The sequence below is a fragment of the Haematobia irritans genome, chromosome 2 (genome assembly GCF_050003625.1).
Source record: "Haematobia irritans isolate KBUSLIRL chromosome 2, ASM5000362v1, whole genome shotgun sequence".
In the NCBI taxonomy this organism is placed as follows: domain Eukaryota; kingdom Metazoa; phylum Arthropoda; class Insecta; order Diptera; family Muscidae; genus Haematobia; species Haematobia irritans.
Window position 1 is genome coordinate 121,817,820 of NC_134398.1, and position 25,190 is coordinate 121,843,009.

General features: G+C 33.4%; 2 protein-coding genes and 3 long non-coding RNA genes across 8 annotated transcripts in view; 2 read left to right on the forward strand and 3 right to left on the reverse strand.

The window, feature by feature from the left end:
• LOC142226179 (uncharacterized) overlaps positions 1-25,190 on the reverse strand; it is a 248,939-nt gene that overhangs the window by 163,127 nt on the left and 60,622 nt on the right. The window lies entirely within an intron of this gene.
• Positions 4,091-8,093, reverse strand: Ced-12 (engulfment and cell motility Ced-12). Its single transcript, XM_075296059.1, has 3 exons — positions 7,625-8,093; positions 5,317-6,882; positions 4,091-5,251 (listed from the first exon to the last, which is right to left on the reverse strand). Exons 1-3 carry the CDS (start codon positions 7,734-7,736, stop codon positions 4,752-4,754), a joined length of 2,178 nt encoding a protein of 725 aa, XP_075152174.1. The 5' UTR covers positions 7,737-8,093; the 3' UTR covers positions 4,091-4,751.
• On the forward strand, positions 7,200-7,833 carry LOC142226180 (uncharacterized). The gene is made up of 2 exons (XR_012719622.1): positions 7,200-7,537; positions 7,604-7,833. It is a non-coding gene; the product is annotated as an uncharacterized LOC142226180 (long non-coding RNA).
• LOC142223920 (uncharacterized) lies at positions 8,795-9,532 on the reverse strand. The gene is made up of 2 exons (XR_012718965.1): positions 9,072-9,532; positions 8,795-9,004 (listed from the first exon to the last, which is right to left on the reverse strand). It is a non-coding gene; the product is annotated as an uncharacterized LOC142223920 (long non-coding RNA).
• ThrRS (threonine--tRNA ligase) lies at positions 10,679-24,388 on the forward strand. 4 transcript variants are annotated; one of them, XM_075296047.1, is made up of 5 exons: positions 10,679-10,777; positions 15,362-15,419; positions 22,021-22,460; positions 22,519-23,189; positions 23,249-24,388. In XM_075296047.1, the coding sequence occupies exons 1-5, from the start codon at positions 10,724-10,726 to the stop codon at positions 24,162-24,164; spliced, it is 2,139 nt and encodes a 712-aa protein (XP_075152162.1). In that variant the 5' UTR covers positions 10,679-10,723; the 3' UTR covers positions 24,165-24,388. The 4 variants fall into 4 exon arrangements, with proteins under 4 accessions (XP_075152162.1, XP_075152161.1, XP_075152163.1 ...); XM_075296046.1 differs by lacking the exon at positions 10,679-10,777 and adding an exon at positions 12,305-12,593; XM_075296048.1 differs by lacking the exon at positions 10,679-10,777 and adding an exon at positions 12,305-12,333.

Here is a 25,190-nt window from a genome sequence, read left to right on the forward strand (position 1 = left end):
TTACTATGGACTCGGAAAGCACTCAGTGATATGAGAGAAGACCACCACTATCCCAGCGAAAGCTAAGTAACCACATCTCATTACAATGTGCATTACCAGGAGTAAAGCTGTCATTACACATTGCAAGAGTTTTGTTGAGACCTTCTCAACAAAACTCTTGGGATGATTAAAAAAAAAAAAGTGTTTTTTTTTTTAATTTTGTGAGTGTCTTCGAATTAATCTTAAGTTTCTCAAAATCCTTGTTTATTACAGAAGAAATTTGTTGGTAGACACATCAGAAAAATCTTCTGAAACAGCAGGGTCTGCTGAAAAACGGAAAACAGTCACTGTTTGCTACTATTTTTTAAATTCTATTACCCTTAAGTAGTGATGCAATGGTGAGCATGCCCATCTTGCATACAAAGTGCCGTGTGTTCGATCCCTGCTTCGGTGGATTATCTCCTCTCAGTAATACTGGTGACATTTCTGAGCGTTTCAAAGCTTCTCTATGTGGTTTCTCAGCAATGTGAAACACCATTCGGACTCGGCTATAAAAAGGAAGTCCCTTGTCATTGAGCTTACTATGGACTCGGAAAGCACTCAGTGATATGAGAGAAGACCACCACTATCCCAGCGAAAGCTAAGTAACCACATCTCATTACAATGTGCATTACCAGGAGTAAAGCTGTCATTACACATTGCATTACATTGCGATGATTTATAACGACTAACTTGTAATGACAATAATAAATACTTCTTGGTAATTTTCGAATTGTTATTCTCAACATTACATTTGGCTATAATAGGTGTGTTCCTTTACTTTACTCGTAGTAAAAAGTAGTAAAAGAGAGAAATATTGAAAATCCTCTCAGATTTCTTTATTTGTTAAATGTACAGGAACGAAAATATAGTAAAAATTGTAAAAATGTCAAATAAAAACAAAAGAAGCATTGTGATTTGAATAAATATTTTCAAAACATGTAGGTAAATTAAATACTTTTATATCGATTTTTTTTTTTACAAATGGCAGATTTTTTGCAGGAAACTTTGAAATCCTTATTACGATAGAAAGAAGCTATGGTTTTTACTTTGTTATAAAAAGTACTCCTTTTGCAAAATTTTTAATCAAAGTAAAACTTTGGCTTCTGGGCCATAAAGTAGAGTAATAGCGCATATTATCAGTATCTTATAAGGTGGGGTTTTTCATTCCGTTTGTAACACATACAAATAACGAATTCTGACTATAGAAAGTATATATAGTCTTGATTAGGAAGAAATTATAAGTCGATGTCTCTCTGTCTGGCTATCTGTTGTAATCAGGCTACTTCCTTCAATAATGAACCTATAGTGCTGAAATTTTAACAGACACGTTTTTCTTCTACATGCAGGTCAATTTTGAAGATGGGACTACTTCGGCCTAAGTTTCGATTTTGCTTCCATATGAACCGACCCGCGAATTGGGGTCTTCATGACATAGACATTAAAACTTTTATCCGATTTGCATGAAATTCAAAACGTAGAGGTACTTTTGGTCCATTAAAGGGTGTGCCGAATTTGGTCTAAGTCGGTCAATGTTTTGGTACTTTTTTTGAAACAAGTGGTATTGGTTCGGCATTGTTTTGAAATTCCAAATTGTGGAGTCTACGCGTTAAATCTAAAGCACAAACGTGCACAAAATTTTCCTCCAGAATACGTAGAATTTTATAAGGAATGTAGTCCCTCTAGACTCAAAATACAGACCCCACTTTGTTCAAATTTTGCAAAAAAATAAATTGTAAGGCCCTATCTCGCAAATATTAGATATATTCGCACACATACACAATCTTTTTATGGTAGTTTATAAGTTCTATTCAGCAAAGCAAAAATCATGAAAATCGGTGCATAATTGCGCGTTTGCCAAGTAACACTAAATTGCATACATCCGAGGTGTCCAACTTCCAACGTCTATAGACCAGCCCGTGAATCCACTAGGGACCTACAAACCTCTAAATATAGAGAAAAACATTTCAGCTTTGGCACAAAGAAAAAATTATGATGATATCTTAATCCATTAAAAAGTTACAGATTTATTTCCAAAAAAAAAAGCGATTTGGAACTACTTTAGTTTGGAAAATTTGAAAACAAATAATTATTTTTGTCATGACATATCTACAACTTTTACTCGAAAGGATTTGTCGAGTAACTTCCCAGTGGTAAAAAACGTCATTACCAAATCGATTACATCCTACCGATTTTATCGAGACAACTACTCCACATTTCCGATCAATTTTCCGTATTACTTTTACGTTGACGTGTCATAGGCAGTCAAGTACTTCCCAATCCACATGACAAAGTAAACGAAAACATAATGATATCCCATTACAACGTCATTACCGATGCGTAAGGGTTATGGATGCCGAGTATTGAATATTGTGTTTTACTCAGTAATAGGAACGATGGAACAGAACAGTTTTACTTTGTATTTGTAACAGTAATCTAGAGCTAAACACCCCCCATTTACCACTCGATTCGTTGGTAAACTATAAAAGGATGATGATATTTTATAGTTTTTCCTAAAAATATGCCACAAATAATTTTTGAAATAACTATTTTTCATTGGTTTCATATATTACATCAATATATATTTTGTAAACAGATTTATAAATAACATTTAAGAATAAGGCTATTATGTAATACTATTGTAATAATTAATATCTATATACTTATTTATGACATTTTTGTTTTTTTACGCAATCTTTCTGAAAATGGGGACCCTTAAAATGTTTGAAAGACTTCCGATGTCCTTCACCCTACAGTCGTCCGTCTTGACAGCATCTGAAATAAAAGATTAAATTACTCAATAAGTATAAAAACTATAAGTAATGTAACAAATATTACCAAAGATGGCACTATCTAATGCTTTAAATTCCTTAAAAGGTCTTTCGTCATTGATGACATTGTAATTGTGGACCAGTATTACTGTCGTTGAAAACTTACGGCCGAAGTTCTGTTAAAAGCCACCGACATGACATTTTATTATAGCCACCTATTGAGTCGATCATACATTATAAGAAAAATAAAATTTAAGAAGTTGCTGAAATAAATTTGTCGTTAGAATTCGATGAAGACTGCAGAGTAGAGGTGTGCGCTGGGGCGAAACTTCACGCACACTTACGAGTTAAACTTTTTGCTCACACGTGCACTCATGTTTGCCAGCTAAATAAATATTGGTTGTTTCAAATAATGGTGGTTTTGCAGAACGGATTTAATTTCACTCACGACATATATTTTTATTCCCATTCACAAGAGGTGCTTTCAATTTTGTTCACTATCTCGTCACTCATGCTTTCCACGCGCACTCCTCTACTGCAGTCTTCTCTAAAACTGGCACTTGAAAAGGACCCGTTAAAGACAGCAGGAAATGGATTATTTTTTTACTTTTGATACTTACCTTGATTGATGCAAATATATGCAGCATTTGGTGCAAAAATTATCTTAAAGTCTATAAATGTAAACAATAAACTGATATAAAACTGAAAAAAAAACAACGAAAATCAAAATAAAAATTCGTTGCCTAACAACGTTACACCTTTCAGTTTTCCTTCCTAATTACCTACATCTTACGCAGTAAGTGGGAGTCGTAAGCACTAGGTACACTACAATGCAACAACTAGATGACTAAGTAGTAGCTTTCATTTGTTCAAAATTTATAGGCATTACTTTCTGTGCGACTTTTCAATGCTAAGGTATAAGTAGTTCCAATTTTAACTTAATTTTCATTTACATAGAACGTACTTACTTAATCTTCCAAGTTTCGCAAGAACATAATCGATTGTTTGGTAATTGGTTTGAATTTTTTACCACTGGGTTGTAGTAAAAAAATTTTAAAAGAGACATGCATTTTGACATTGTTCTCTTAAAATTGTTTACTGGTAATACTGGTCCACAATTACAATGTCATCAATGACGAAAGACCTTTTAAGGAATTTAAAGCATTAGATAGTGCCATCTTTGGTAATATTTGTTACATTACTTATAGTTTTTATACTTATTGAGTAATTTAATCTTTTATTTCACTTTTTTATCGGCATACAAAGACAATTTTCCATCAGAAACTCATAACGCGCAAAACTTTGAATTTTAAGTATAAAAAAAAATTTTATTGTAAAGTCTTAAGCAACATAATGTTGGTGTTAAAATTGCACACGTAACTTATTTTATAAGACCGGTATTAAGTTTTATATACTCATTTTTACAATATGTTTTAATGAAAGCGTAATTAACTGCTATCACAATGGACTGAATAGTCTAAGTGAGCCTGAAATTTAATCGGGCTGCCACTTTAACCTTTAGGGTGGATTATGATTTTATAAAAACACAATTGATGTGTGATGGAGTCGGCAGCTACTGTAAAAAAGCTTCTATTGGCTCACAGAAAGTTATAAAGTAAATCGTTTTCTTAAATATTTCAATATTGTATAATTCGAACTTAATACCGGCTTAAATATATAGTGGAATATGTATAGAGTAAATTCTATATAATTCAATAAAATATAGAAAAGAGAATTTTAAATAATACACCACCATAATATATTGATGATTTCGAAATGTGCGTTGGAGAAAAATACTTTTGAAATAACTTTGGCATTTGACTTACTTTGGGGAGTGGACACTACTAGATAAATGACTACATAGTAAGAGATTTGACATTGTCCATCTACATGGAATAGTAGTTATGTTAATGAATTGGCTTAATAAAAAAAAAAAAAAAACAAAATGTGAGACATGATTTCTCAATTTTCGAAACAAAAGTCATAATTCTCTGGGTCTTCGGGTATGGGTGGTGGGTCTTTACTGATGTCGACACCTTCAGTGTCCAAAAGTCTTAATTTAATTTCCATGGATAAAAGTGTGTCAAAATCTTCTTTCTTTTGTTTGCTAACCATTTCTTGACCTAAGAGAGCATTTATTCCGTCAGTCCAATAATTGAAAACAGTTTCATCGGGAGCAACAAAGTCTACAGTTGAATGGTCCATATTTTCAAATGTAATGGAAAAAGCAAGATTTACAGCAGATTTGCGAGTGCGCATTTCCTTCATGTGGGGACATTCTTTACCTTCCAGTAGTTGTTTGATATCAATCACCGAGACTTTATTATTTAACTCTTCCAGAGTTGGTATGGCTTTTTCATCGCAATCGCCATAATGGATAACTTTATGATTGGGCGATAGACGAGCATACCAAAATTTATCCTTAGAACGTGCTCCTCTTGAGTATTTCGAGAAGCGGGTACCTATAATAAGAAATCCATAATCTTATTTTGCACCTATAACTTTTTTGTATCTTTTTAGTTCTTACCTTCTACAAGAAAAGCTAAACGTTGCTGTTTTATCAAATCTAATATATGCGGAGATATTTTTTCTTTTAATTTTACTATAGCCGATGCAGTGGAATCGCACTCCTCCTTAGACGTTCTTTCCTGTTGCCGTAAATTGGTAATTGTCTGATATGTGAAATGCGCAATTTTAACGCGAAAATCTTCAAAATTATCCGGACGCTGTTTCAAGGTACGTGTTATCTGCTCTCGTACAACACTGAAAACTTTCTGAAAATCCTCACCCGTTGCCCTCATATCCTTCCAAGTGCGATTCAGAGTGATAATACAAATACAAAAGAATTCTTCGAATGGATGATCGTGATTGAAAAACATTGGTTGAAAATCCACTGATTGATCAGACGGGGGTTCTCCAATACGCAAAATATCGCAAAGTAATTTTACCAATTCAATTGAGGTTCGACCAAAAGGACATTCGTGTTCATCACCGCGGCATGAATTCTCATGAACAATTTTTGTGTATTGTTGGGTATAGTTTCGCGCAAAGTAAATCATACAATCGAGAGCTAATATACCAGGTGGTGTCTCCATAAAGTCCTGGGATGGATTCATATCACATTTAAATCCGAGTTTTTTATAATATTGTGCAAAATTAACATTTCCAGAACCGGAGCAATTGCCGGAGCTACCACCCACACCAGACATTATACCCGAATAATCATCAAAGGCTATTTTTCTCAATTCTTTGATTTTTTCATGGGCATCTTGGTCCTGGTTTGTAACTTTCATACGTTTACGTTGTTCCAGCAAGCCCAAGGTAAGAGTTTGTAGAACGTACAATTGATGAGTCATCTCTGTACTGCTAACATTATTAATCAATGCTAAGCGGTATTGCTTTGCACTTATAGTGTGAGCAATCTGCCTTTTTCTACCCTCGTCAGCTTTCATGAAGAGCGCATTAATGAGAGCAATTGCATTCTGAAGAATTACAGAGGGAGCAGCACATATAGAATTTGCATCTTGAAGCAATTTTAAAAGATCTTGTAAAGTCACCTCTTGCTCCACAAGCGTATGTTTTGAACTATTTTGGACAATATTTTCCAAATTGGATAAAGCACTCGCTGTGCACTTTGGAAAGCTCATAAAATTCCGCACAATATGTATATTCCGTTGGACGAAACTATTTTGTAGAATTTCCCACGATACTGTTCCATGTTCCATGAGTTCAACAAAACTCTTTAGACTATATATAAGAATTTTGTCCTCTTTATCGCTGGGTTCCTCAATCATGTTAATTATTATCCCTAATCCCTGTTCCTTAATAAATTCCAAAGCAAATGTAACATCTACAGATAAAGATGATAGCTTTTCTAGGCATTCGGCTTTAACACAAGGCGATCCAGCCCTTAAAGTCTCCAAAATGTCATTGGCAGTTTTAGATGGTGAATATTGGAGTCGCAAGACCGATCCATTCTTAATTTCATTACGATTCTTTTCAGTTACATATTTAAAATTGCCTTCGCAGAATTGAAGAGCATAATTTTCAGGTTCGACGATATTCCAACAACTGCATATTTCCTGTATTTTTCCTGAAAGAGTAGAATAGGTTACATTATTCTAAAATTACCACGCTAGCAAGCATAGATATAAATATCTCACAAACGCAAATAATGGATAGGAAATAAATCGGCGTCTATTCAATTTTTCATTTATTTTTTTTTTTTGGGATTATCAAGGCCGTAATATTTAAAATTATTATTATTAGCGATGTTGAAACTTGTCTTTAGAAAGGTTTATATATTTATGCTGAAAGCTTCTCTAAGCTCGCCTATAAAGAGAACGACCCCTGCCATTGAGCTAAACATTGATTCGACCAGCACCCATTGATAAGAGAGAAGTTCTCCACTTGGTGTCACAATGAACTGAATAGTCTAAGTGAGCCTGAAAAAACACTACGAACTTAGTTACGACCCAATTTATTTTCTTCCCAATAATATAGAACGTCACTTATTTTTGAGTTTAACATCTATCTTGATACAAAAACTCGTCGAACTTCTTTCAATTCCAAATCATTTCCTGTTATCAAATCAAATAATTTCCTGTTATCAACATTGAATATTTAATTAATCATCATAAAATCGTCAATGCTGCAAACCAAACCTTTATTGTGTGTATGCACATTATGGGATAACTTGGAAAGGGCGTTGGTTTTCAATCAATTATTCGCAACAGATGTCTATATAAGTAGTACCCTTGAAATACTTTGATAGATTTATTTACAATACTCAATACTTCATTTGTTTGTAATAGTGTTATACAGGATTATTATACCGGATAGAGGCTGCCGCTGATCCAAATTAATTAATTGGGCGATGTGATTATCAAATTCCACTGCAATTTTTACGATATGGGAATCTTTAACTGGCATCTTTTTCGGTATCATATTGAAATGATTCCGTTATTGATTTTATGTTCAGAAAAGTTAATTATTTTTTGAGAAAATTTAATATATATATAAATATCTTCTGTTTACACCTCCAGGGGAAGCAGTCAAATCAACTTTTGACATAATAATTGTTGGTGGTAGTGATGTGAACGTGACATGAAATTTCCGTGATTTATGAGCGTTACAGACTATCAGTTATTCCGGACGGAATGTCGGTGTTTGTAAAGAATCTTAAGCGGACCTTAGACGGTCGGATAAACACTCCGACAGAGGTTCGTCTATTTGTTGTGTGTTCGTTCAAGTTTTGCCCTTACACTGCACGAACAAATGTGATGACAACATGAAAAAATAAGAAGAAGCATAAACAAACAATGAAGTTGTACGATGATTTGTGGGTGAAACCATTTTTTACTGAAAAAATGGAAGAAAATAATAAAAAAATTCTGGTATATAAATAATCGGCAAATGTGTTATCGATCCCATAAGCAAACAGCAGTATCGATTATGCCTTCAGACTTAACTTATATGTGCACAATATATGGGATATGTTCGACACGAGCACTGTCGTCCGACCCCATGGGGTCGCTTCTGCGAATCCCCACTACTGCGCTTTACAGACTATCAGTTATTCCGGACAGAATGTCAGTGTTTGTAAAGAATCTTATAGTGTGTCGGATCGATACGACTTGTCGGCGATGACTAAATAATCGGTAAATGTGTTATCGATCCCATAAACATGCAGCAGTATCGATTATGCCTTCTGACTTAACTTATAATGTGCACAATATGAGGGATATGTTCGACGCGAGCACTGTCGTCCGGAATAACTGATAGTCTGTAAAGCGCATAAGTCGAAAACAATCATATACGACATCAAAAACTCCTCGGAAAAGCGCCGTCACTATTGAGAAGTTGTACCACGACAAGTTACTACGAAAAAGTTTCTGATCAGTGCAATTATTAGGTGCCTATTTAGATCAATTTCGAAGGACGCCAATAAGAACCCCTGCAAACTATCAGAAAAAGTGAATTTTAAGGTAATTGTAGAAGAATCATTGTGGTCAAGTAAAACACGATTGTGTAGATGTTTATTGATTTGATTAAACATTTATAATTTCTTATAAATATAACATTTTTCGGTTTATCTCATCACATTTAACATAATTTTTTGCATTAATAAAAGAATGATGTTGAGTTCTAAGTAGCAAGTTACATATTGCAGCGTCTATCAGCCAGTTTGTTTATTTTCGATGGAGGCAGCGTGCCTGGAAAAATATTTGAAAAACGATCACTTTATTCTATTTGGAAAGTCGAAAATTGTTCACCATATACCTTTCACAATTTTAAGCGTAATATCTATGTTTTCAGAACTTTATTTTCGTTTTTATTTAAATAAAATATAACAAGCTGGTTGCGCTTGGCGTTTCACAAAAAATAAAATGGCTCTTCAAACAGTAGTGATGGCAAAATACTTTCATGTACATTTTGTACTTTTTGATATGCTTCCCCCATCATAGTTCGCGATGGTTGTGGTGACATTTATGAGTCTGTGGTAGCGATGAGGATGAAATGGAACTTTGAAATGCTGGCAGGGACGTTGCATATATGTGAGTTTCAGGTAAATGTGAATTTCTAGTTTCCATTGTAACTGTCAAACTAAAACATCTCAAGTTAAGTCCGAAGGCACTTTTTTAACACATTTACCGATTATTTACTCATCGCCGACAAGTCGTATCGATCCGACACACTGTAAGATTCTTTACAAACACCGACATTCCGTCCGGAATAACTGATAACCTGTAAAGCGCATAATGAAAAAAAATTATGTTAAATGTTTTGTGTAGTGGTATAAATGTTATATTTATAAGAATTTATAAAAGTTTATTCAAATTAATAAACATCTAAACAATCGTGTTTTACTTGACCACAATGTGTCTTTTACAGTTATCTTAAAATTCACTTTTTCTGATTGTTTGAAGGGGCTCTTATTGGCGTCGTTCTAAATTTATCAAAAAAGGCACCTAATAATTGCACTCATGCGATAATTTTTTGTAGTAACTTGGCGTGGTATGCGCTTTACAGATTATCAGTTATTCCGGACGACAGTGCTCGTGTCGAACATATCCCATATATTGTGCACATTATAAGTTAAGTCCGAAGGCATAATCGATACTGCTGCATGTTTATGGGATCGATAACACATTTGCCGATTATTTAGTCATCGCCGACAAGTCGTATCGATCCGACACACTGTAAGATTCTTTACAAACACCGACATTCCGTCAGGAATAACTGATAGTCTGTAAAGCGCAGTACAACTTCTTAATAGTAGGGCTGTTTTCTTTTAGCACTGGATGCAATATTTGTATGGGCTATCCAGAACATCGTTGCACTGGTGTTCTATCCAGAACAACTCATCAGTGCAAGTCGCGCCGATGTTGCCGGATTGTATTTTGATAAAGTGATTCACAATAGCAAATTATTGTGACTAATTTATCAAAAAACATGTAATTCGAAGTGATACAGTGTCATAAATAATCGCAGCAGTAAATATTTATTACAAATTGGATCATTTCATATATTAAAAATGCAAGATTTAACTTCTTTTCTGTGATTGTTTTTAAACAGCTGATGACAGTGTTGCATATTTTTGGAGATGTTCTGGATAAGCGAGTACTCTGTTTTCTTTTAGTCCTTCACGGCTTAGGGTATCCAGTGCTAAAAGAAAACAGCCCTAGTGATGGCTTTTCCGACGAGTTTTGGATGTAGTATACGATTGTTTTCGATGTGGTGGGGTGTATAAATCGTTGTTTTTAAGCACGGAAATACATAAAATTCATTAAATATTCTGTCTGTCCGTTTTATATTAATTCAGTTTTTGTCGTCTCTGTGTCACCCTGTTATTTTTTCGATAACCCTGTTATCGAAAGTTAGCGACGTCGCTATCTTCACACAGGTACGAATCTTTGCATTCATTTCGAAAAATGGTTGACAACGTGGAGCCTGAACTGGGAAACTTGAGTTTAAATAACGAAAAGGCATGTTAAGTACTGTTATAAAACATTAACAATTACACGATTATAGTAAAGTGATGAATATATATTTGCAAGTGTTGAAATTAAATAATACAAACGCATTTAAATTACGATCGCTCACAACTTGTAAAAATTTGCGTGTAGTTTTGACGAACGTCGTCGGTCTTTCAGCGAATACAAAAGAGGGTTGGAGACTACAACAACAACAAATTCACCGGGAGGAATTAAATTTTGTGACATTATCAAGGAACTACTCTACTTTGGTTGGTGTTAATTACCACATAATTGTTTGTTTTCTATAATTTGGCACAATATTTGTTTTTCATATTCATTAAAAATTGTAATTAAGTGTTGCCCATTCAAATGACTCAGAAAAAATGCAATGTTATTACGTAGGCATGTTCAATAAGAGCGTAATGTTTTTAACAGACAGCGTGAAAAACATATGTTGGCATAGAATTACCCCAGGTTAGGTTATAAAGCTTGGAGCCAACTTTTATGTTAAGCTCAGTGCTAAGGCCGAGGACATTTTAGGCCAAGGGGCTCACAAACATGGTAGAATTACTTATGGCGATATCTATTCTAACATTCTCAAAATTGATTGGAAAATATGAAGGATATTGTCATAATTTTGGCCTTCGCTATCATTTGGGCAAAAATACAATGAGAAAAAGCGAAACGAAATCGTCCTTAGAAATATATTTAATGTTGGCTGTTATTTACCAATGGTAGGTGTTAGTTTACTTTTATTAATATTGGTTTTCTATGTGACTTTGGCCAAAGTGAGGATGGTGGAGTGGTAGGCATTGTAGGGTAATTTAAGTATTAATGATTAGTATTGATAACTTTACAATTACTATTAATGTATTACTATTTTTAAGAATAATACGATTTATTGGTCACGAAGGCTTACTGTATTGTTAAATAAATGAATGAATGAAATATCATGCAGACAGGAAATCTGGTTTTATACGAGATACTGATACAAATGATTGCTTATAACCATTTAACGGATTTAACCACAGATTGCCTACATTCATTGATAAGGGAGAAGATATTCTAAATAATCGTATATGATTATTTCAAAGCTTGATATCAAAATATATATACATCGATTCTTCTAATATTTGTAACTGTTCTACTTTGTTTAAAGTAATTTGTTACTGTAATCTATTTCCTTACTTTTTTGCTAACTCGATGTTGACAACTTATTGATTATATTATTTTCATTCTATTATTTGAGTATCGATGCTTTAGCATTAGGCCTGGAAGTCGTACCTATTTTTAGGATAAAAATAAATTAATTTTTAGATTCTGAAGCCTAAGTTTTAAGACTTGTTATTATATATATATATATATATATATATATATATATATATATATATATATATATATATATATATATATATATATATATATATATATATATATATAATATATATATATATATATATATATATATATATATATATATATATATATATATATATATATATATATATATATATATATATTTTATTTTCTATTAACTGGGAAACTTGAGTTTAAATAACGAAAAGGCATGTTAAGTACTGTTATAAAACATTAACAATTACACGATTATAGTAAAGTGATGAATATATATTTGCAAGTGTTGAAATTAAATAATACAAACGCATTTAAATTACGATCGCTCACAACTTGTAAAAATTTGCGTGTAGTTTTGACGAACGTCGTCGGTCTTTCAGCGAATACAAAAGAGGGTTGGAGACTACAACAACAACAAATTCACCGGGAGGAATTAAATTTTGTGACATTATCAAGGAACTACTCTACTTTGGTTGGTGTTAATTAACACATAATTGTTTGTTTTCTATAATTTGGCACAATATTTGTTTTTCATATTCATTAAAAATTGTAATTAAGTGTTGCCCATTCAAATGACTCAGAAAAAATGCAATGTTATTACGTAGGCATGTTCAATAAGAGCGTAATGTTTTTAACAGACAGCGTGAAAAACATATGTTGGCATAGAATTACCCCAGGTTAGGTTATAAAGCTTGGAGCCAACTTTTATGTTAAGCTCAGTGCTAAGGCCGAGGACATTTTAGGCCAAGGGGCTCACAAACATGGTAGAATTACTTATGGCGATATCTATTCTAACATTCTCAAAATTGATTGGAAAATATGAAGGATATTGTCATAATTTTGGCCTTCGCTATCATTTGGGCAAAAATACAATGAGAAAAAGCGAAACGAAATCGTCCTTAGAAATATATTTAATGTTGGCTGTTATTTACCAATGGTAGGTGTTAGTTTACTTTTATTAATATTGGTTTTCTATGTGACTTTGGCCAAAGTGAGGATGGTGGAGTGGTAGGCATTGTAGGGTAATTTAAGTATTAATGATTAGTATTGATAACTTTACAATTACTATTAATGTATTACTATTTTTAAGAATAATACGATTTATTGGTCACGAAGGCTTACTGTATTGTTAAATAAACGAATGAATGAAATATCATGCAGACAGGAAATCTGGTTTTATACGAGATACTGATACAAATGATTGCTTATAACCATTTAACGGATTTAACCACAGATTGCCTACATTCATTGATAAGGGAGAAGATATTCTAAATAATCGTATATGATTATTTCAAAGCTTGATATCAAAATATATATACATCGATTCTTCTAATATTTGTAACTGTTCTACTTTGTTTAAAGTAATTTGTTACTGTAATCTATTTCCTTACTTTTTTGCTAACTCGATGTTGACAACTTATTGATTATATTATTTTCATTCTATTATTTGAGTATCGATGCTTTAGCATTAGGCCTGGAAGTCGTACCTATTTTTAGGATAAAAATAAATTAATTTTTAGATTCTGAAGCCTAAGTTTTAAGACTTGTTATTACTGTTTAGTACACCATTATATTGAATAAATAAATGTTCGTTCTTTCGTTCATAGTCAGTCCTTGCGTAAAATGTTTTTCGGTCCATAATAAGAACGGGGACGGGGAACAATTTAAGAAATTCGCTAAATACGAGTTCCAGGAGCAAAAGATGTGCCGATATGGTGCAGGGAAACCTACATTCTGTTTTCAATCTAACCAACGATCCATTGGGTGATACGGTTTTATAACAAAGTCAACATTTACAAATGTTGATTTTATTTTCTATTATAAGTTTCTAGTTATTTTTGTACTTTATTACTGCTTACATTTTAGAATCAATAGTTCTTCTCAACTATATAGTTTTTTAGAGCATTGATATCATTGTTTTCACGTTTCCATTTGATAGACGATTGTGTCAAACAAGCATTTTATTCGAAAGCAATCTGATAAGATACTTGTACATTTGCGGAAATACATGTTTCCATTTTCGAAATTTGACATAATTTACTATAATTCTTAGTAGTAGGATACCACTTCATTCAGTTTCTTTTAGATATTTTCTTAAAATTTTCAATTTCTATTCATTTTCAATATCTATTCTAACAGTCATTCATAAGACAAAGAGTTCTGTAATAATACCAGCTCTAAGTTCGTATTTGAATATCCTAAATTCATATAGATTCTCCGTTGAACCCAAGAAAAATCATATTTCATCCTTTGTCTTGCGTATTAACACGGTACCATCTGTTCATGTAGCTAGGGTGGTGAAAATAAGATGTTCCTATATGTATATGGAAGAAGTCTCTGACAGCAATACCAGATAGGGACTATTTTGACTGACTATATATATATATATATATATATATATATATATATATATATATATATATATATATATATATATATATATATATATATATATATATATATATATATATATATATATATATATATATATATATATATATATATTTTTTTTTTTTTTTTTTTTTTTCTTTTTTTTTTGTGAATGCCGGGTGATATAGAAACAGTCCACAGAAAATAGATTATAGGCACCTCTTCGGTTAATATTAACTAAACATTTTGAGCAAGTAGTGTTTTTTAAAAAATTTCCAATTAGAATTTTCAGTCAACGATTCCGTTTGCTGTTGTGCATACAAATATTGAATATGTTTTTGAGTAAAAACACAATTTTAAAAGCATTTTAGATGCTCAAAATTTAGTGGTGTTCTATTACATCCGCCATATTCTTATCACTTCAAATATAGGTTTGAATATAATTACACTGTCCAAAAGCACAATTGTGATTGAGGGACATAATCACAAAAATACACATATGTATGTTATTGCATCTATCCTTTTAATATTCGTTTTGACTTTTTAACATTCTTCCGGACAAATAATAACACAGCTGCAAAAATGTTTTAGTCACTACTCGACAACAGCACATTACACATAGCTTTTTTTTACTAAAAACAAAAGAAAGAGTACGTGGAATTTACTTTATTTTAACCATAATTTACGCCATCAATGTATTCAACATATTCGTTTTATTCGTTTATATATCACAAATGAAATATTAGAGTTAGATCAATGATTGTTTTATTTGTGAATGCTGTTAACTATCATATAAATTCATCTAAATAATAGTAACACAAGTGATATCGATTTTTCTCATGCGACTATGTTTTTCATTTTTTTTTATAGGCCAGTAAGATGAAGAAGGAGAAGCAGAGGAACGTTCCGGTAGAAAGTGGCAAGAAGGGTAAGAAATTATTAAAGATATATCTTGGTTGGCACTCGAGCGAGTAGACGTGTTTGCATTAAGCTCCAGTAAAACAAACTTTTTTTGGTATTGAAAGACTGTTCTACATAGTGTGAAGTGAAAAAATTGCTAATTTAAACACCCTGTGTCAAAAAAACTGAAAAAGCTTTGTGCGAAGCTTTGTATTTCAATAATTACAAAAACTTTTTATGTTTATACAAAGTAATACATGAAATACAATAGCAATTTTGAGTAAACAAAACACGGGAGAGCACTGTGAGAATAACTGTTTGTTAAATGTCAAAGTAATCGATATCAATTGATGTTAAAGAAACAAATTGAAATTAAGATAACGCCTAAAAGCCCGGTGATAATAAACATATACTCATTTAATTGAACTTAAAAGCGCAAAAGCTCTACATAAGTTTATAAACATTAAAATAAATTTTTTGCCTGCATTTTGTTAGGCGCAAAGTGTAATCAATATATAGTGCTGCCAGGTCATCTTGAACTCTAAGCCCATTTGCATATGCTATAATTTGAAGTAGTATTATTAATTCAAACTTGAATAGTGCTGCCAAGTTATTTTTGAACTCTAAGCGCATTCGCTATAGTTTGTAGCCGTATTATTGACTCGAACTGTGATAGTGCTACCAAGTAATATTGGTAGCACTATCAAAAAAAAGCTCACTTGTATATGCTAAAGTTTATAGTCGCTAACGTGATTGAACACTTATCTACGCCATCAACCATCATCGTTATATCTGATTTGGATTGGAACATATTGTCAGGCGTAATATAAATCAAAGCTACGTTTTTTATTCAATCTGAAACAATTTATTTTTAATTCAATTGTATCTGCAATACGAATATTTTCGTCGAATCGTTTACAATGAGTGATTTAACACCTCAAGCACAACTCCGTGAAGACCAAACTTCAGCCGATTGTCAGATTGAACCTAGAGAAAGCTTAGATCCCAGAACCATCAAGAGAGCTCGGGACAATATTTTTCAACACGCTTTGGCGGGAAATATCAGAAAGACACCCCGTCTTTCAGACTCACCCTTGTGTATGTTACAATTGCTCGATGAACGTTTTGAGAAGCTAAACAACAGACTTGAGGTACAAATGGCCGTACGTTTTGAGAAACTCAGTTTCAACTTAGAGCAACGCATGAAAGCGATGCTTAGAGTGACTGAGAATCGAATCTTAAATGAGATAGACAAAAAGTTTTGTGAAGTTAGAACAGAGATTGCGGATATCAATGATAGAGTAACCAAGTTAGAATCGGTCTATGATGAGATAGATGTGCTTAAACTTGAAATAAGAGAACTGAAATTTCAAGCTCTCAGACAAGAAAATGCTACAGTCGCTGCCGATATTAGAATAAATGCGGTACCCTACCATGTAAGTGAAAACTTGAGAAAATATGTAACAGCTGCAATATTCCCATGCCGAAGCTCAAATCTATCCATCGTTTGAAGAATCGAAACAACACTAAGGATAAGAATTCTACTGATGCAGTTATTATTGCCACATTCATGTCGCCCTATGACAATAACTTTTTTCTAAAATCACTTTCCGTATACAAGAAAAAAACAACAACATGCTTATCCTCAAACTAATTGGGTTTGATTCTGATCGCCCTTTCTACATTAATGAAAACCTCTCGAACTCTAACTATAGAATTCTTCAGGATGCAATTGCCTTTAAGAAGAAAAAGTTTATTTCTACGGCCTATACATTTAAAGGACTCGTATATGTAAGGCAAAATCTTGATGACGATCCTATTTGCATCGAACACTCAGACGCCTTAGAAAGATTTCGTCCCCCTCAGAAAAGTCCTAATCCTGAACATAACAACATGGAATAATTCTTATTATCAATACTTGGAAAGATATAAAAATTATTATGAATTCACTCATTCTGTAACTATTATTGTAACTTCAATTTTTCTAATTTTTGCATTATTTAACTTCGTGCTTTATCCGCCTTTCATTCACTATTCATATTTATACCGCAGAATATATTTTTCTAGAATTTACGATATTGCTGAGGGGATATGTATTGGATATATCTTAAATCATGGTTGCTCCTGCTGATATTGATTCCAGAGACGTAACGGCGAACATGATTCGGATTTTAGCTGGACAAAGGGATGGCTTTAACATTTGCCACATTAATGCACAGAGCTTGAATAACAAGCTAGATGAGTTTAGGTTTATTTTTGAGGATTCTCACATGGATGTTATTTGCGTCTCTGAGACTTGGCTGAAGGAGTCGACTCCCGACTCGTTCATTAACCTTTCGGGATATAAAGTGTATAGGGCTGATAGATTGCGTCGGGGTGGTGTTGCTGTGATATATGTGAGAGATTATTTGCGGTCCCATATGTTTGTCAAATCAGGTATAGGTGATCCTATTGAACATGTTTTCGTTGAGATTTCATCTTCAGGGGGAAGACTGATGGTCGGCAGCGTTTATAGGCCGAATAATACTATTGACATGCAGGCACTTTTTGAAGTCATTGAGGGTTTAACCGTTTCTTCCACGGATTTGATAATTGCGGGGGATTTTAATTCCAATGTACTTTTGGATTCAGGCCTCATATTACAAATGTCTTCTATTGGTCCTTACCCCACTAATACTTTCACTCCCACGCATTTCTCATCCTCTAGCGGCACTCTTCTTGACTTTTTCTTTGTCAGTGATGTACGTAATGTATTGTTATATGATCAATTGTCTGCGTCTTGCTTCTCCAACCATGATCTTATTTTTATGTGCTACAATTTTGGTACTCGCAGGGCTGAGCAAACTTTTGCTTACAGGGACTTTGGGAGTTTGGATTACGATTTTCTTGGGGCTAATGTATCTATGGTTGAATGGGATTCGGTGTATAGTATGGATTCGATTGAGATGCAAGCTGATTTCCTTCAGAGGAGCATTTATGTTTTGCAGGATCTTACGGTTCCGATGAGGACTAGAAAGCTATCGCCCAAGTCCAAACCCTGGTTTACTATGGATATTCGTTCGGCTATTGATATGAGGAATGCCTCGTTTTCTAGATGGAAGCGTTTTCGGACGGCCGAACTACGCGAGGAATGTCGTTCTGCCAGGGACCGTGTTAATAAGTTGATAAGGTCGGCCAAGACTGAGTACTACCTAAGACGCTTTTCTTCTGCCTTGGGGTCCAAGAGAACATGGAAGACCATTCGCGAAATTGGAATTGGAGGGGACTGTGGTGGTTGTTCTGTTGATATTGATTTCGATGAGTTGAATGATAAATTTTTTAGATGTACCCAGTGGAACGACTGATCACAATTTCTACGGCTTTGACTCTTCGCCTACTTCCGCACCTATGGATAATGAATTTTCCTGTGTTGACCAGACGGAAGTAGTAACATGTTTTGCGATGATACAGTCGAATGCTGTGGGTTATGACGGGATAGAACCCAGATTTGTAAGAATTATTCTGCCTTATATACTGCCATATGTCACGTATACAAGAAAAAAACAACAACATGCTTATCCTCAAACTAATTGGGTTTGATTCCGATCGCCCTTTCTACATTAATGAAAACCTCTCGAATTCTAACTATAGAATTCTTCAGGATGCAATTGCCTTTAAGAAGAAAAAGTTTATTTCTACAGCCTATACATTTAAAAGAACTCGTATATGTAAGGCAAAATCTTGATGACGATCCTATTTGCATCGAACACTCAGACGCCTTAGAAAGATTTCGTCCCCCTCAGAAAAGTCCTAATCCTGAACATAACAACATGGAATAATTCTTATTATCAATACTAGGAAAGATATTATAAAAATTATTATGAATTCACTCATTCTGTAACTATTATTGTAACTTCAATTTTTCTAATTTATGCATTATTTAACTTCGTGCTTTATCCGCCTTTCATTCACTATTCATATTTATACCGCAGAATATATTTTTCTAGAATTTACGATATTGCTGAGGGGATATGTATTGGTTATATCTTAAATCATGGTTGCTCCTGCTGATATTGATTCCAGAGACGTTTTGCGATGATACGGTCGTTTTGCGATGATACGATCGAATGCTGTGGGTTATGAAGGGATAGAACCCAGATTTGTAAGAATTATTCTGCCTTATATACTGCCATATGTCACACATCTCTTCAATGGAATAATCACCACTGGTACCTTTCCTTCTATATGGAAACATGCTAAGATTATACCACTGGACAAAGGTTCGAATGAGTTTCGTCCTATTGCATTTCTTCCTTATCTTTCAAAGGTGTTTGAGAAGATACTGTATCGCCAGATGTTCACATATCTGAACGAATGTTCCCTGTTATGCGAGGAACAATCAGGATTTCGTCCTAACCATAGTTGTGTAAGTGACCTGGCTGATGTTACCGAGAATATTCGAGGGAATTTGGAGGATAACAGAATCAATTTTCTTGTTCTTCTTGATCATTCCAAGGCATTTGACTGTGTGGATCACATTATGCTGGGAGCTAAGATGCGTCATTTGTTCGGGTTTTCGCCTTCGTCAGTTAAATTGATTTCGTCATATCTGTCTAATCGTTTTCAGTCGGTATTCTCAAAGTCTCTTACGTCTAGTCCGTTGTCTGTATCAAAAGGAGTGCCCAAGGTTCAATTCTCGGTCCACTTTTATTCTCCCTGTATATTAATGATTTACCAAGTCAACTGTCTTTCTGTCAGGTGCATATGTATGCAGACGATGTCCAGGTCTATATTAGTAGCACGAGGGATGAGCTAGATGAACACGTGGGGATGATCAACCATGATTTATCTAGGATTTATGCATGGGCAGGTGCTAATGGTCTGTGTCTTAACCCCACCAAATCTAAATGTTTGATTATAAGAAATAGGTTCACGCGTTTTTCTCACGATATTGATATACGGATGGATGGGAGGAGACTTGAGATTTTCGACCGTGCGAAGAATCTAGGCGTGATGTTTAATAGTTCTCTTATATGGAGGGATCACATTAATATAGTCATAGGACAGAGTTATTGTAAATTACGGTCATTATGGGCCACGCAATCGCTCACACCAGTTAGGATAAGGTCTCTTCTGGCTAAGACGTACATAGTACCGGGTGTTCTCTATGGATGTGAGCTGTTTGCAAACTGTGACTCAGTGAGCAAACGCAAACTGAATACCTTTTTTAATAGTGTGACGCGATATGTGTACGGCTTGAAGCGACGGGATTCTGTATCTCGTTACACCGTGGCTCTGTACGGGGTTGGTATTAATGAGTTGTTGGATATAAGGTCGCTAATCTACTTACAGAAGATAATTTATACGCGCACAACACCGTATTTGTATTGGAGAATATGCTTTGCCCGATCCAATAGAGGTAGGAAACTTATACCTATGCTGCATCGGAAGTTAATATCACAATGGCAGTTTTTCATTTTCACCATACGTCTTTGGAACTCTCTACTAAATGAATTACAAACTCTCAGCAATTCGGTAATTTTCAAACGTAAACTTTCGGAATTTTACAAGGAATCTGTAGATTAAACGTCCTGCATAGTGGATGAACACGGATTTATTATGTATATTTATTTATATTTTTTTCTTTTTATTATTTATTATTATTATTATATTTCTTTTTTTTGTATTTCATTATTAATTTATTATATTCTTTTTTGTTTGATTTCTTAAATTTAATTAAAAATTATAGGATATTTTTTATTTCATTTAACACATTTCTTTTTGTTAAATTTTAAGCTTTGTTTTAAATTTGTCTTGTTTTTTCATTGTGATTTGTAATTTGTTGTCTCAACTCTATATTTGAACTTGTTTTATATTATTGTATTAGTTATAAGATTTTAAAAAATATGTAGGATTTTCTCCCCGTACTATAATTATAAGAATTTTGTTTTCTTGTTGTGCGGGTATTATTCAGAAATAAATAAATAAAAATAAATAAATAAAATAGATGAGGAAAATTTTACGTATTGTAAAAAATGTCTATTTGTAAATTATACTGTAAAAATATGTGAACAAATACTTGGCAATAAAACATGTAAATTTTCTTGATGAAATTCAATGAACGTTTATGTTGTAAAAGATTCTATATGTAAAATACGTAATATATGCATATGATGATAATATTTATGAAAATTCGCAAACTTTCCCATGTTTCGCAATACTCGAGATTAATAATAACATCGATAGCATTCCTTGATTTTAATCCTTTGATTACTTGGGAGATAATTGCATTTCACATAGCCATAGTGACTATAATGTTATATATACATACATCATTCGATTAGCAAAAGCTTCAAAAGAACGTTATCACTATGTTCCCATAAGTTAAACAGTCAAGTTTTAACGGGTTTCACTTATTTACTTCAAAATGTGGACCTCCGAATTCGAAAAAAATTGTAGTTCCCATAATTTACCAAAAATTAATTTCTATTTTTAAAAATTCGAATCGACAATCTAATTTCAAAATTAAGAAAAATTCAAACTTAGTAAAACCCGAAAAGTTGTTATTAAAACTTTCCACATTTTAAATAGTCTAAAAATATTCTTCGCATTGTTGCATCTTTTTTTCATTCACTTTCGTTTGTATTTAGTTAAAGAACTCAACCCGTGGCCGGCTTATATTGAAGAACGCAATGCTTTATGGGAGAAATGTAAAGCTGAGTACCTTGCTGAATTAGCTTCCAAACCAAGGAATCCAATTAAAATAACGCTTCCAGATGGCAAACAAGTTGATGGAACATCATGGGAGACTACACCGTATGACGTAGCTAAGGGTATTAGCCAAGGTTTAGCCGATAATACCATCATTTCTAAAGTCAATGGTGAAGTATGGGATTTGGATCGTGTTTTAGAAAATGACTGCACTTTGCATTTACTTAAATTTGATGATCCCGATGCTCAAGCCGTGTTTTGGCACAGTTCCGCTCATATTATGGGTGAAGCTATGGAGCGCATTTATGGTGGCCACTTGTGCTATGGCCCTCCAATCGCTGATGGTTTTTATTACGATATGTATTTGGAAGGAGAAGGCGTAAGTTTAGCTAATTTTTTTCTATATAAAAATGTATTCCTTCAGTGCCTTATTTTAGATTTCTACCAATGATTATCCCGTGATGGAGAGTTTGGTAAAGCAAATTGTAAAGGAAAAACAGCCATTTGAACGTTTGGAAATGAAGAAAAGTGATTTATTGGAAATGTTTAAGTACAACGAGTTCAAGTGCCGTATTCTTAATGAAAAAGTAACTACTGATAAAACAACAGTTTACAAATGTGGTCCATTAATTGACTTATGCCGTGGACCACATGTTCGCCACACTGGCAAAGTAAAGGCACTGAAGGTTACCAAAAATTCATCTACATATTGGGAGGGTAAATCCGATGCCGAAACACTGCAGCGTGTCTATGGTATTTCTTTCCCTGATCCCAAGCAATTAAAAGAGTGGGAAAAATTACAAGAGGAAGCTGCTAAACGTGACCATCGTAAAATTGGCAAGGAACAAGAATTGTTTTTCTTTCACGAGTTGTCTCCAGGGTCATGCTTTTTCCAACCACGCGGTGCACATATATATAACACTTTAATGAATTTCATTAAGGCGGAGTATAGGAAGAGAGGTTTCCAAGAGGTGGTAACACCTAATATCTACAACTCAAAATTGTGGATAACCTCTGGTCATTGGCAGCATTATGCCGAAAATATGTTTTCATTTGAGGCTGAAAAAGAAACATTTGCCTTAAAACCTATGAACTGCCCAGGACATTGGTAAGTAGAAATTTCTCCGGCGACGCACAGAAGGGCTAAAATTGTAATACTCTTTATAGCTTAATGTTTGATGTACGCAATCGTTCATGGCGTGAATTGCCCTTACGTATGGCAGATTTTGGCGTTTTGCATCGAAACGAATTGTCTGGTGCTTTGACTGGTCTCACAAGAGTACGTCGCTTCCAACAAGACGATGCCCATATATTCTGTGCTCCTGACCAGATAAAGAGCGAAATGAAAGGATGTTTAGATTTTTTGCGTCATGTATACACAATTTTTGGATTTTCTTTTAATCTGGTACTCTCGACAAGACCGGAGAAGTATTTGGGAGAGTTGGAACAATGGAATGATGCTGAAAAAGCTTTAGCAGAATCTCTCGACGAATTTGGTATGCCCTGGAAGGAGAATCCCGGAGATGGTGCTTTCTATGGACCCAAGATAGATATTACCATAATGGATGCTCTGAAAAGGGCCCATCAGTGTGCTACAATCCAATTGGATTTCCAACTTCCAATCCGTTTCAATCTGAACTATATTGCCGACGATGGAGAAAAGAAACGGCCAGTAATTATTCATCGTGCTATTCTTGGATCAGTTGAGCGCATGATTGCCATTCTCACAGAAAATTATGCGGGTAAATGGCCATTCTGGCTGTCACCTCGGCAGGTTATGGTTGTTCCCGTCGGTCCACAATTTGATGAATATGCACAATCCGTACGTGACCAACTACACTCTGCCGGTTTCATGGTCGAAGCCGATTGTGATGCAGGTGATACGATGAATAAAAAAATTCGTAATGCTCAATTAGCCCAGTTTAACTTCATCTTGGTTGTTGGGGAAAAGGAACGTACTTCGAATACGGTCAATGTACGTACACGTGATAATAAAGTCCATGGTGAAGTGTCTATAGCCGACATGATTTCTAAATTAAAAAAAATACGTGATGAATTCATCACCAATGAAGACAATTTCTAAATATCTCATAAAAAATGTTAATTCGTTCTTATTTATTACATAAAAATACATACCCATGCATGGCTATCCTACAAAGAGTGCAACTTTGGAGGAGTAAAAAAGGATTTTTATTATATAACACTAAAATTGAAAGACATATAGGTCCGTATATCCCAAAGCAAAGTAAAGTTATATGAATTCAAATTAATACGGACAGCAATAAAATGCAATATCCCTTGGCAGAATATGTTATATTTTGTGGTGAAAGAAAAACAATGTAGGTAAGTCAACAAAACAAGATCAAGGACTGACTTGTTACCTGATGTCGTCGCTTGTTTTGGACATTTGCTCTTGGAGTTAGAAAGGTATTGCTTTCACGGTTGCCACAGTTGGTAGAATTCTACCAAAAATGTTAGATTTTTTACTGTGTGGTAGATTGATAGAATTTTTTAAGTTTGGTAAATTTTTCAAAATATTCCTTTCCAACTAAGAGGTAATTCATAAATAGAAATAAAATGTTGACAAAATTTTCTATAGAAATAAAATGTTGACAAAATTTTCTATAGAAATAAAATGTTGACAAAATTGTCTATAGAAATAAAATTTTGACAAAATTTTCTATAGAAATAAAATTTTGACAAAATTTTCTATAGAAATAAAATGTTGACAAAATTTTCTATAGAAATAAAATGTTGACAAAATTTTCTATAGAAATAAAATTTTGACAAAATTTTCTATAGAAATAAAATTTTGACAAAATTTTCTATAGAAATAAAATTTTGACAAAATTTTCTATAGAAATAAAATTTTGACAAAATTTTCTATAGAAATAAAATTTTGACAAAATTTTCTATAGAATTAAAATTTTGACAAAATTTTCTATAGAATTAAAATTTTGACAAAATTTTCTATAGAAATAAAATTTTGACAAAATTTTCTATAGAAATAAAATTTTGACAAAATTTTCTATAGAAGTAAAATTTTTGTTTTTTTTTCAGCTTAAAACCATACATTGACTAAACTACAAGTGTAGCTTAACCAACAGAG

What these genes read in the sequence shown, in the direction of transcription:
- Ced-12 (XM_075296059.1), bottom strand. Translation starts at nt 7,736, where the DNA reads ATGATACCGAAAAAGATGCCAGTTAAAGATTCCCATATCGTAAAAATT. An exon ending in TCAGCGGCAGCCTCTATCCG is followed by an intron (nt 6,883 to 7,624) that starts GTATAATAATCC and finishes CTACTCTTTCAG; the next exon opens with GAAAAATACAGGAAATATGC. An exon ending in TTTAGCTTTTCTTGTAGAAG is followed by an intron (nt 5,252 to 5,316) that starts GTAAGAACTAAA and finishes TTCTTATTATAG; the next exon opens with GTACCCGCTTCTCGAAATAC.
- ThrRS (XM_075296046.1), top strand. Translation starts at nt 12,387, where the DNA reads ATGAATATATATTTGCAAGTGTTGAAATTAAATAATACAAACGCATTT. An exon ending in CAAGGAACTACTCTACTTTG is followed by an intron (nt 12,594 to 15,361) that starts GTTGGTGTTAAT and finishes TTTTTTTTATAG; the next exon opens with GCCAGTAAGATGAAGAAGGA. An exon ending in TGTATTTGGAAGGAGAAGGC is followed by an intron (nt 22,461 to 22,518) that starts GTAAGTTTAGCT and finishes GCCTTATTTTAG; the next exon opens with ATTTCTACCAATGATTATCC.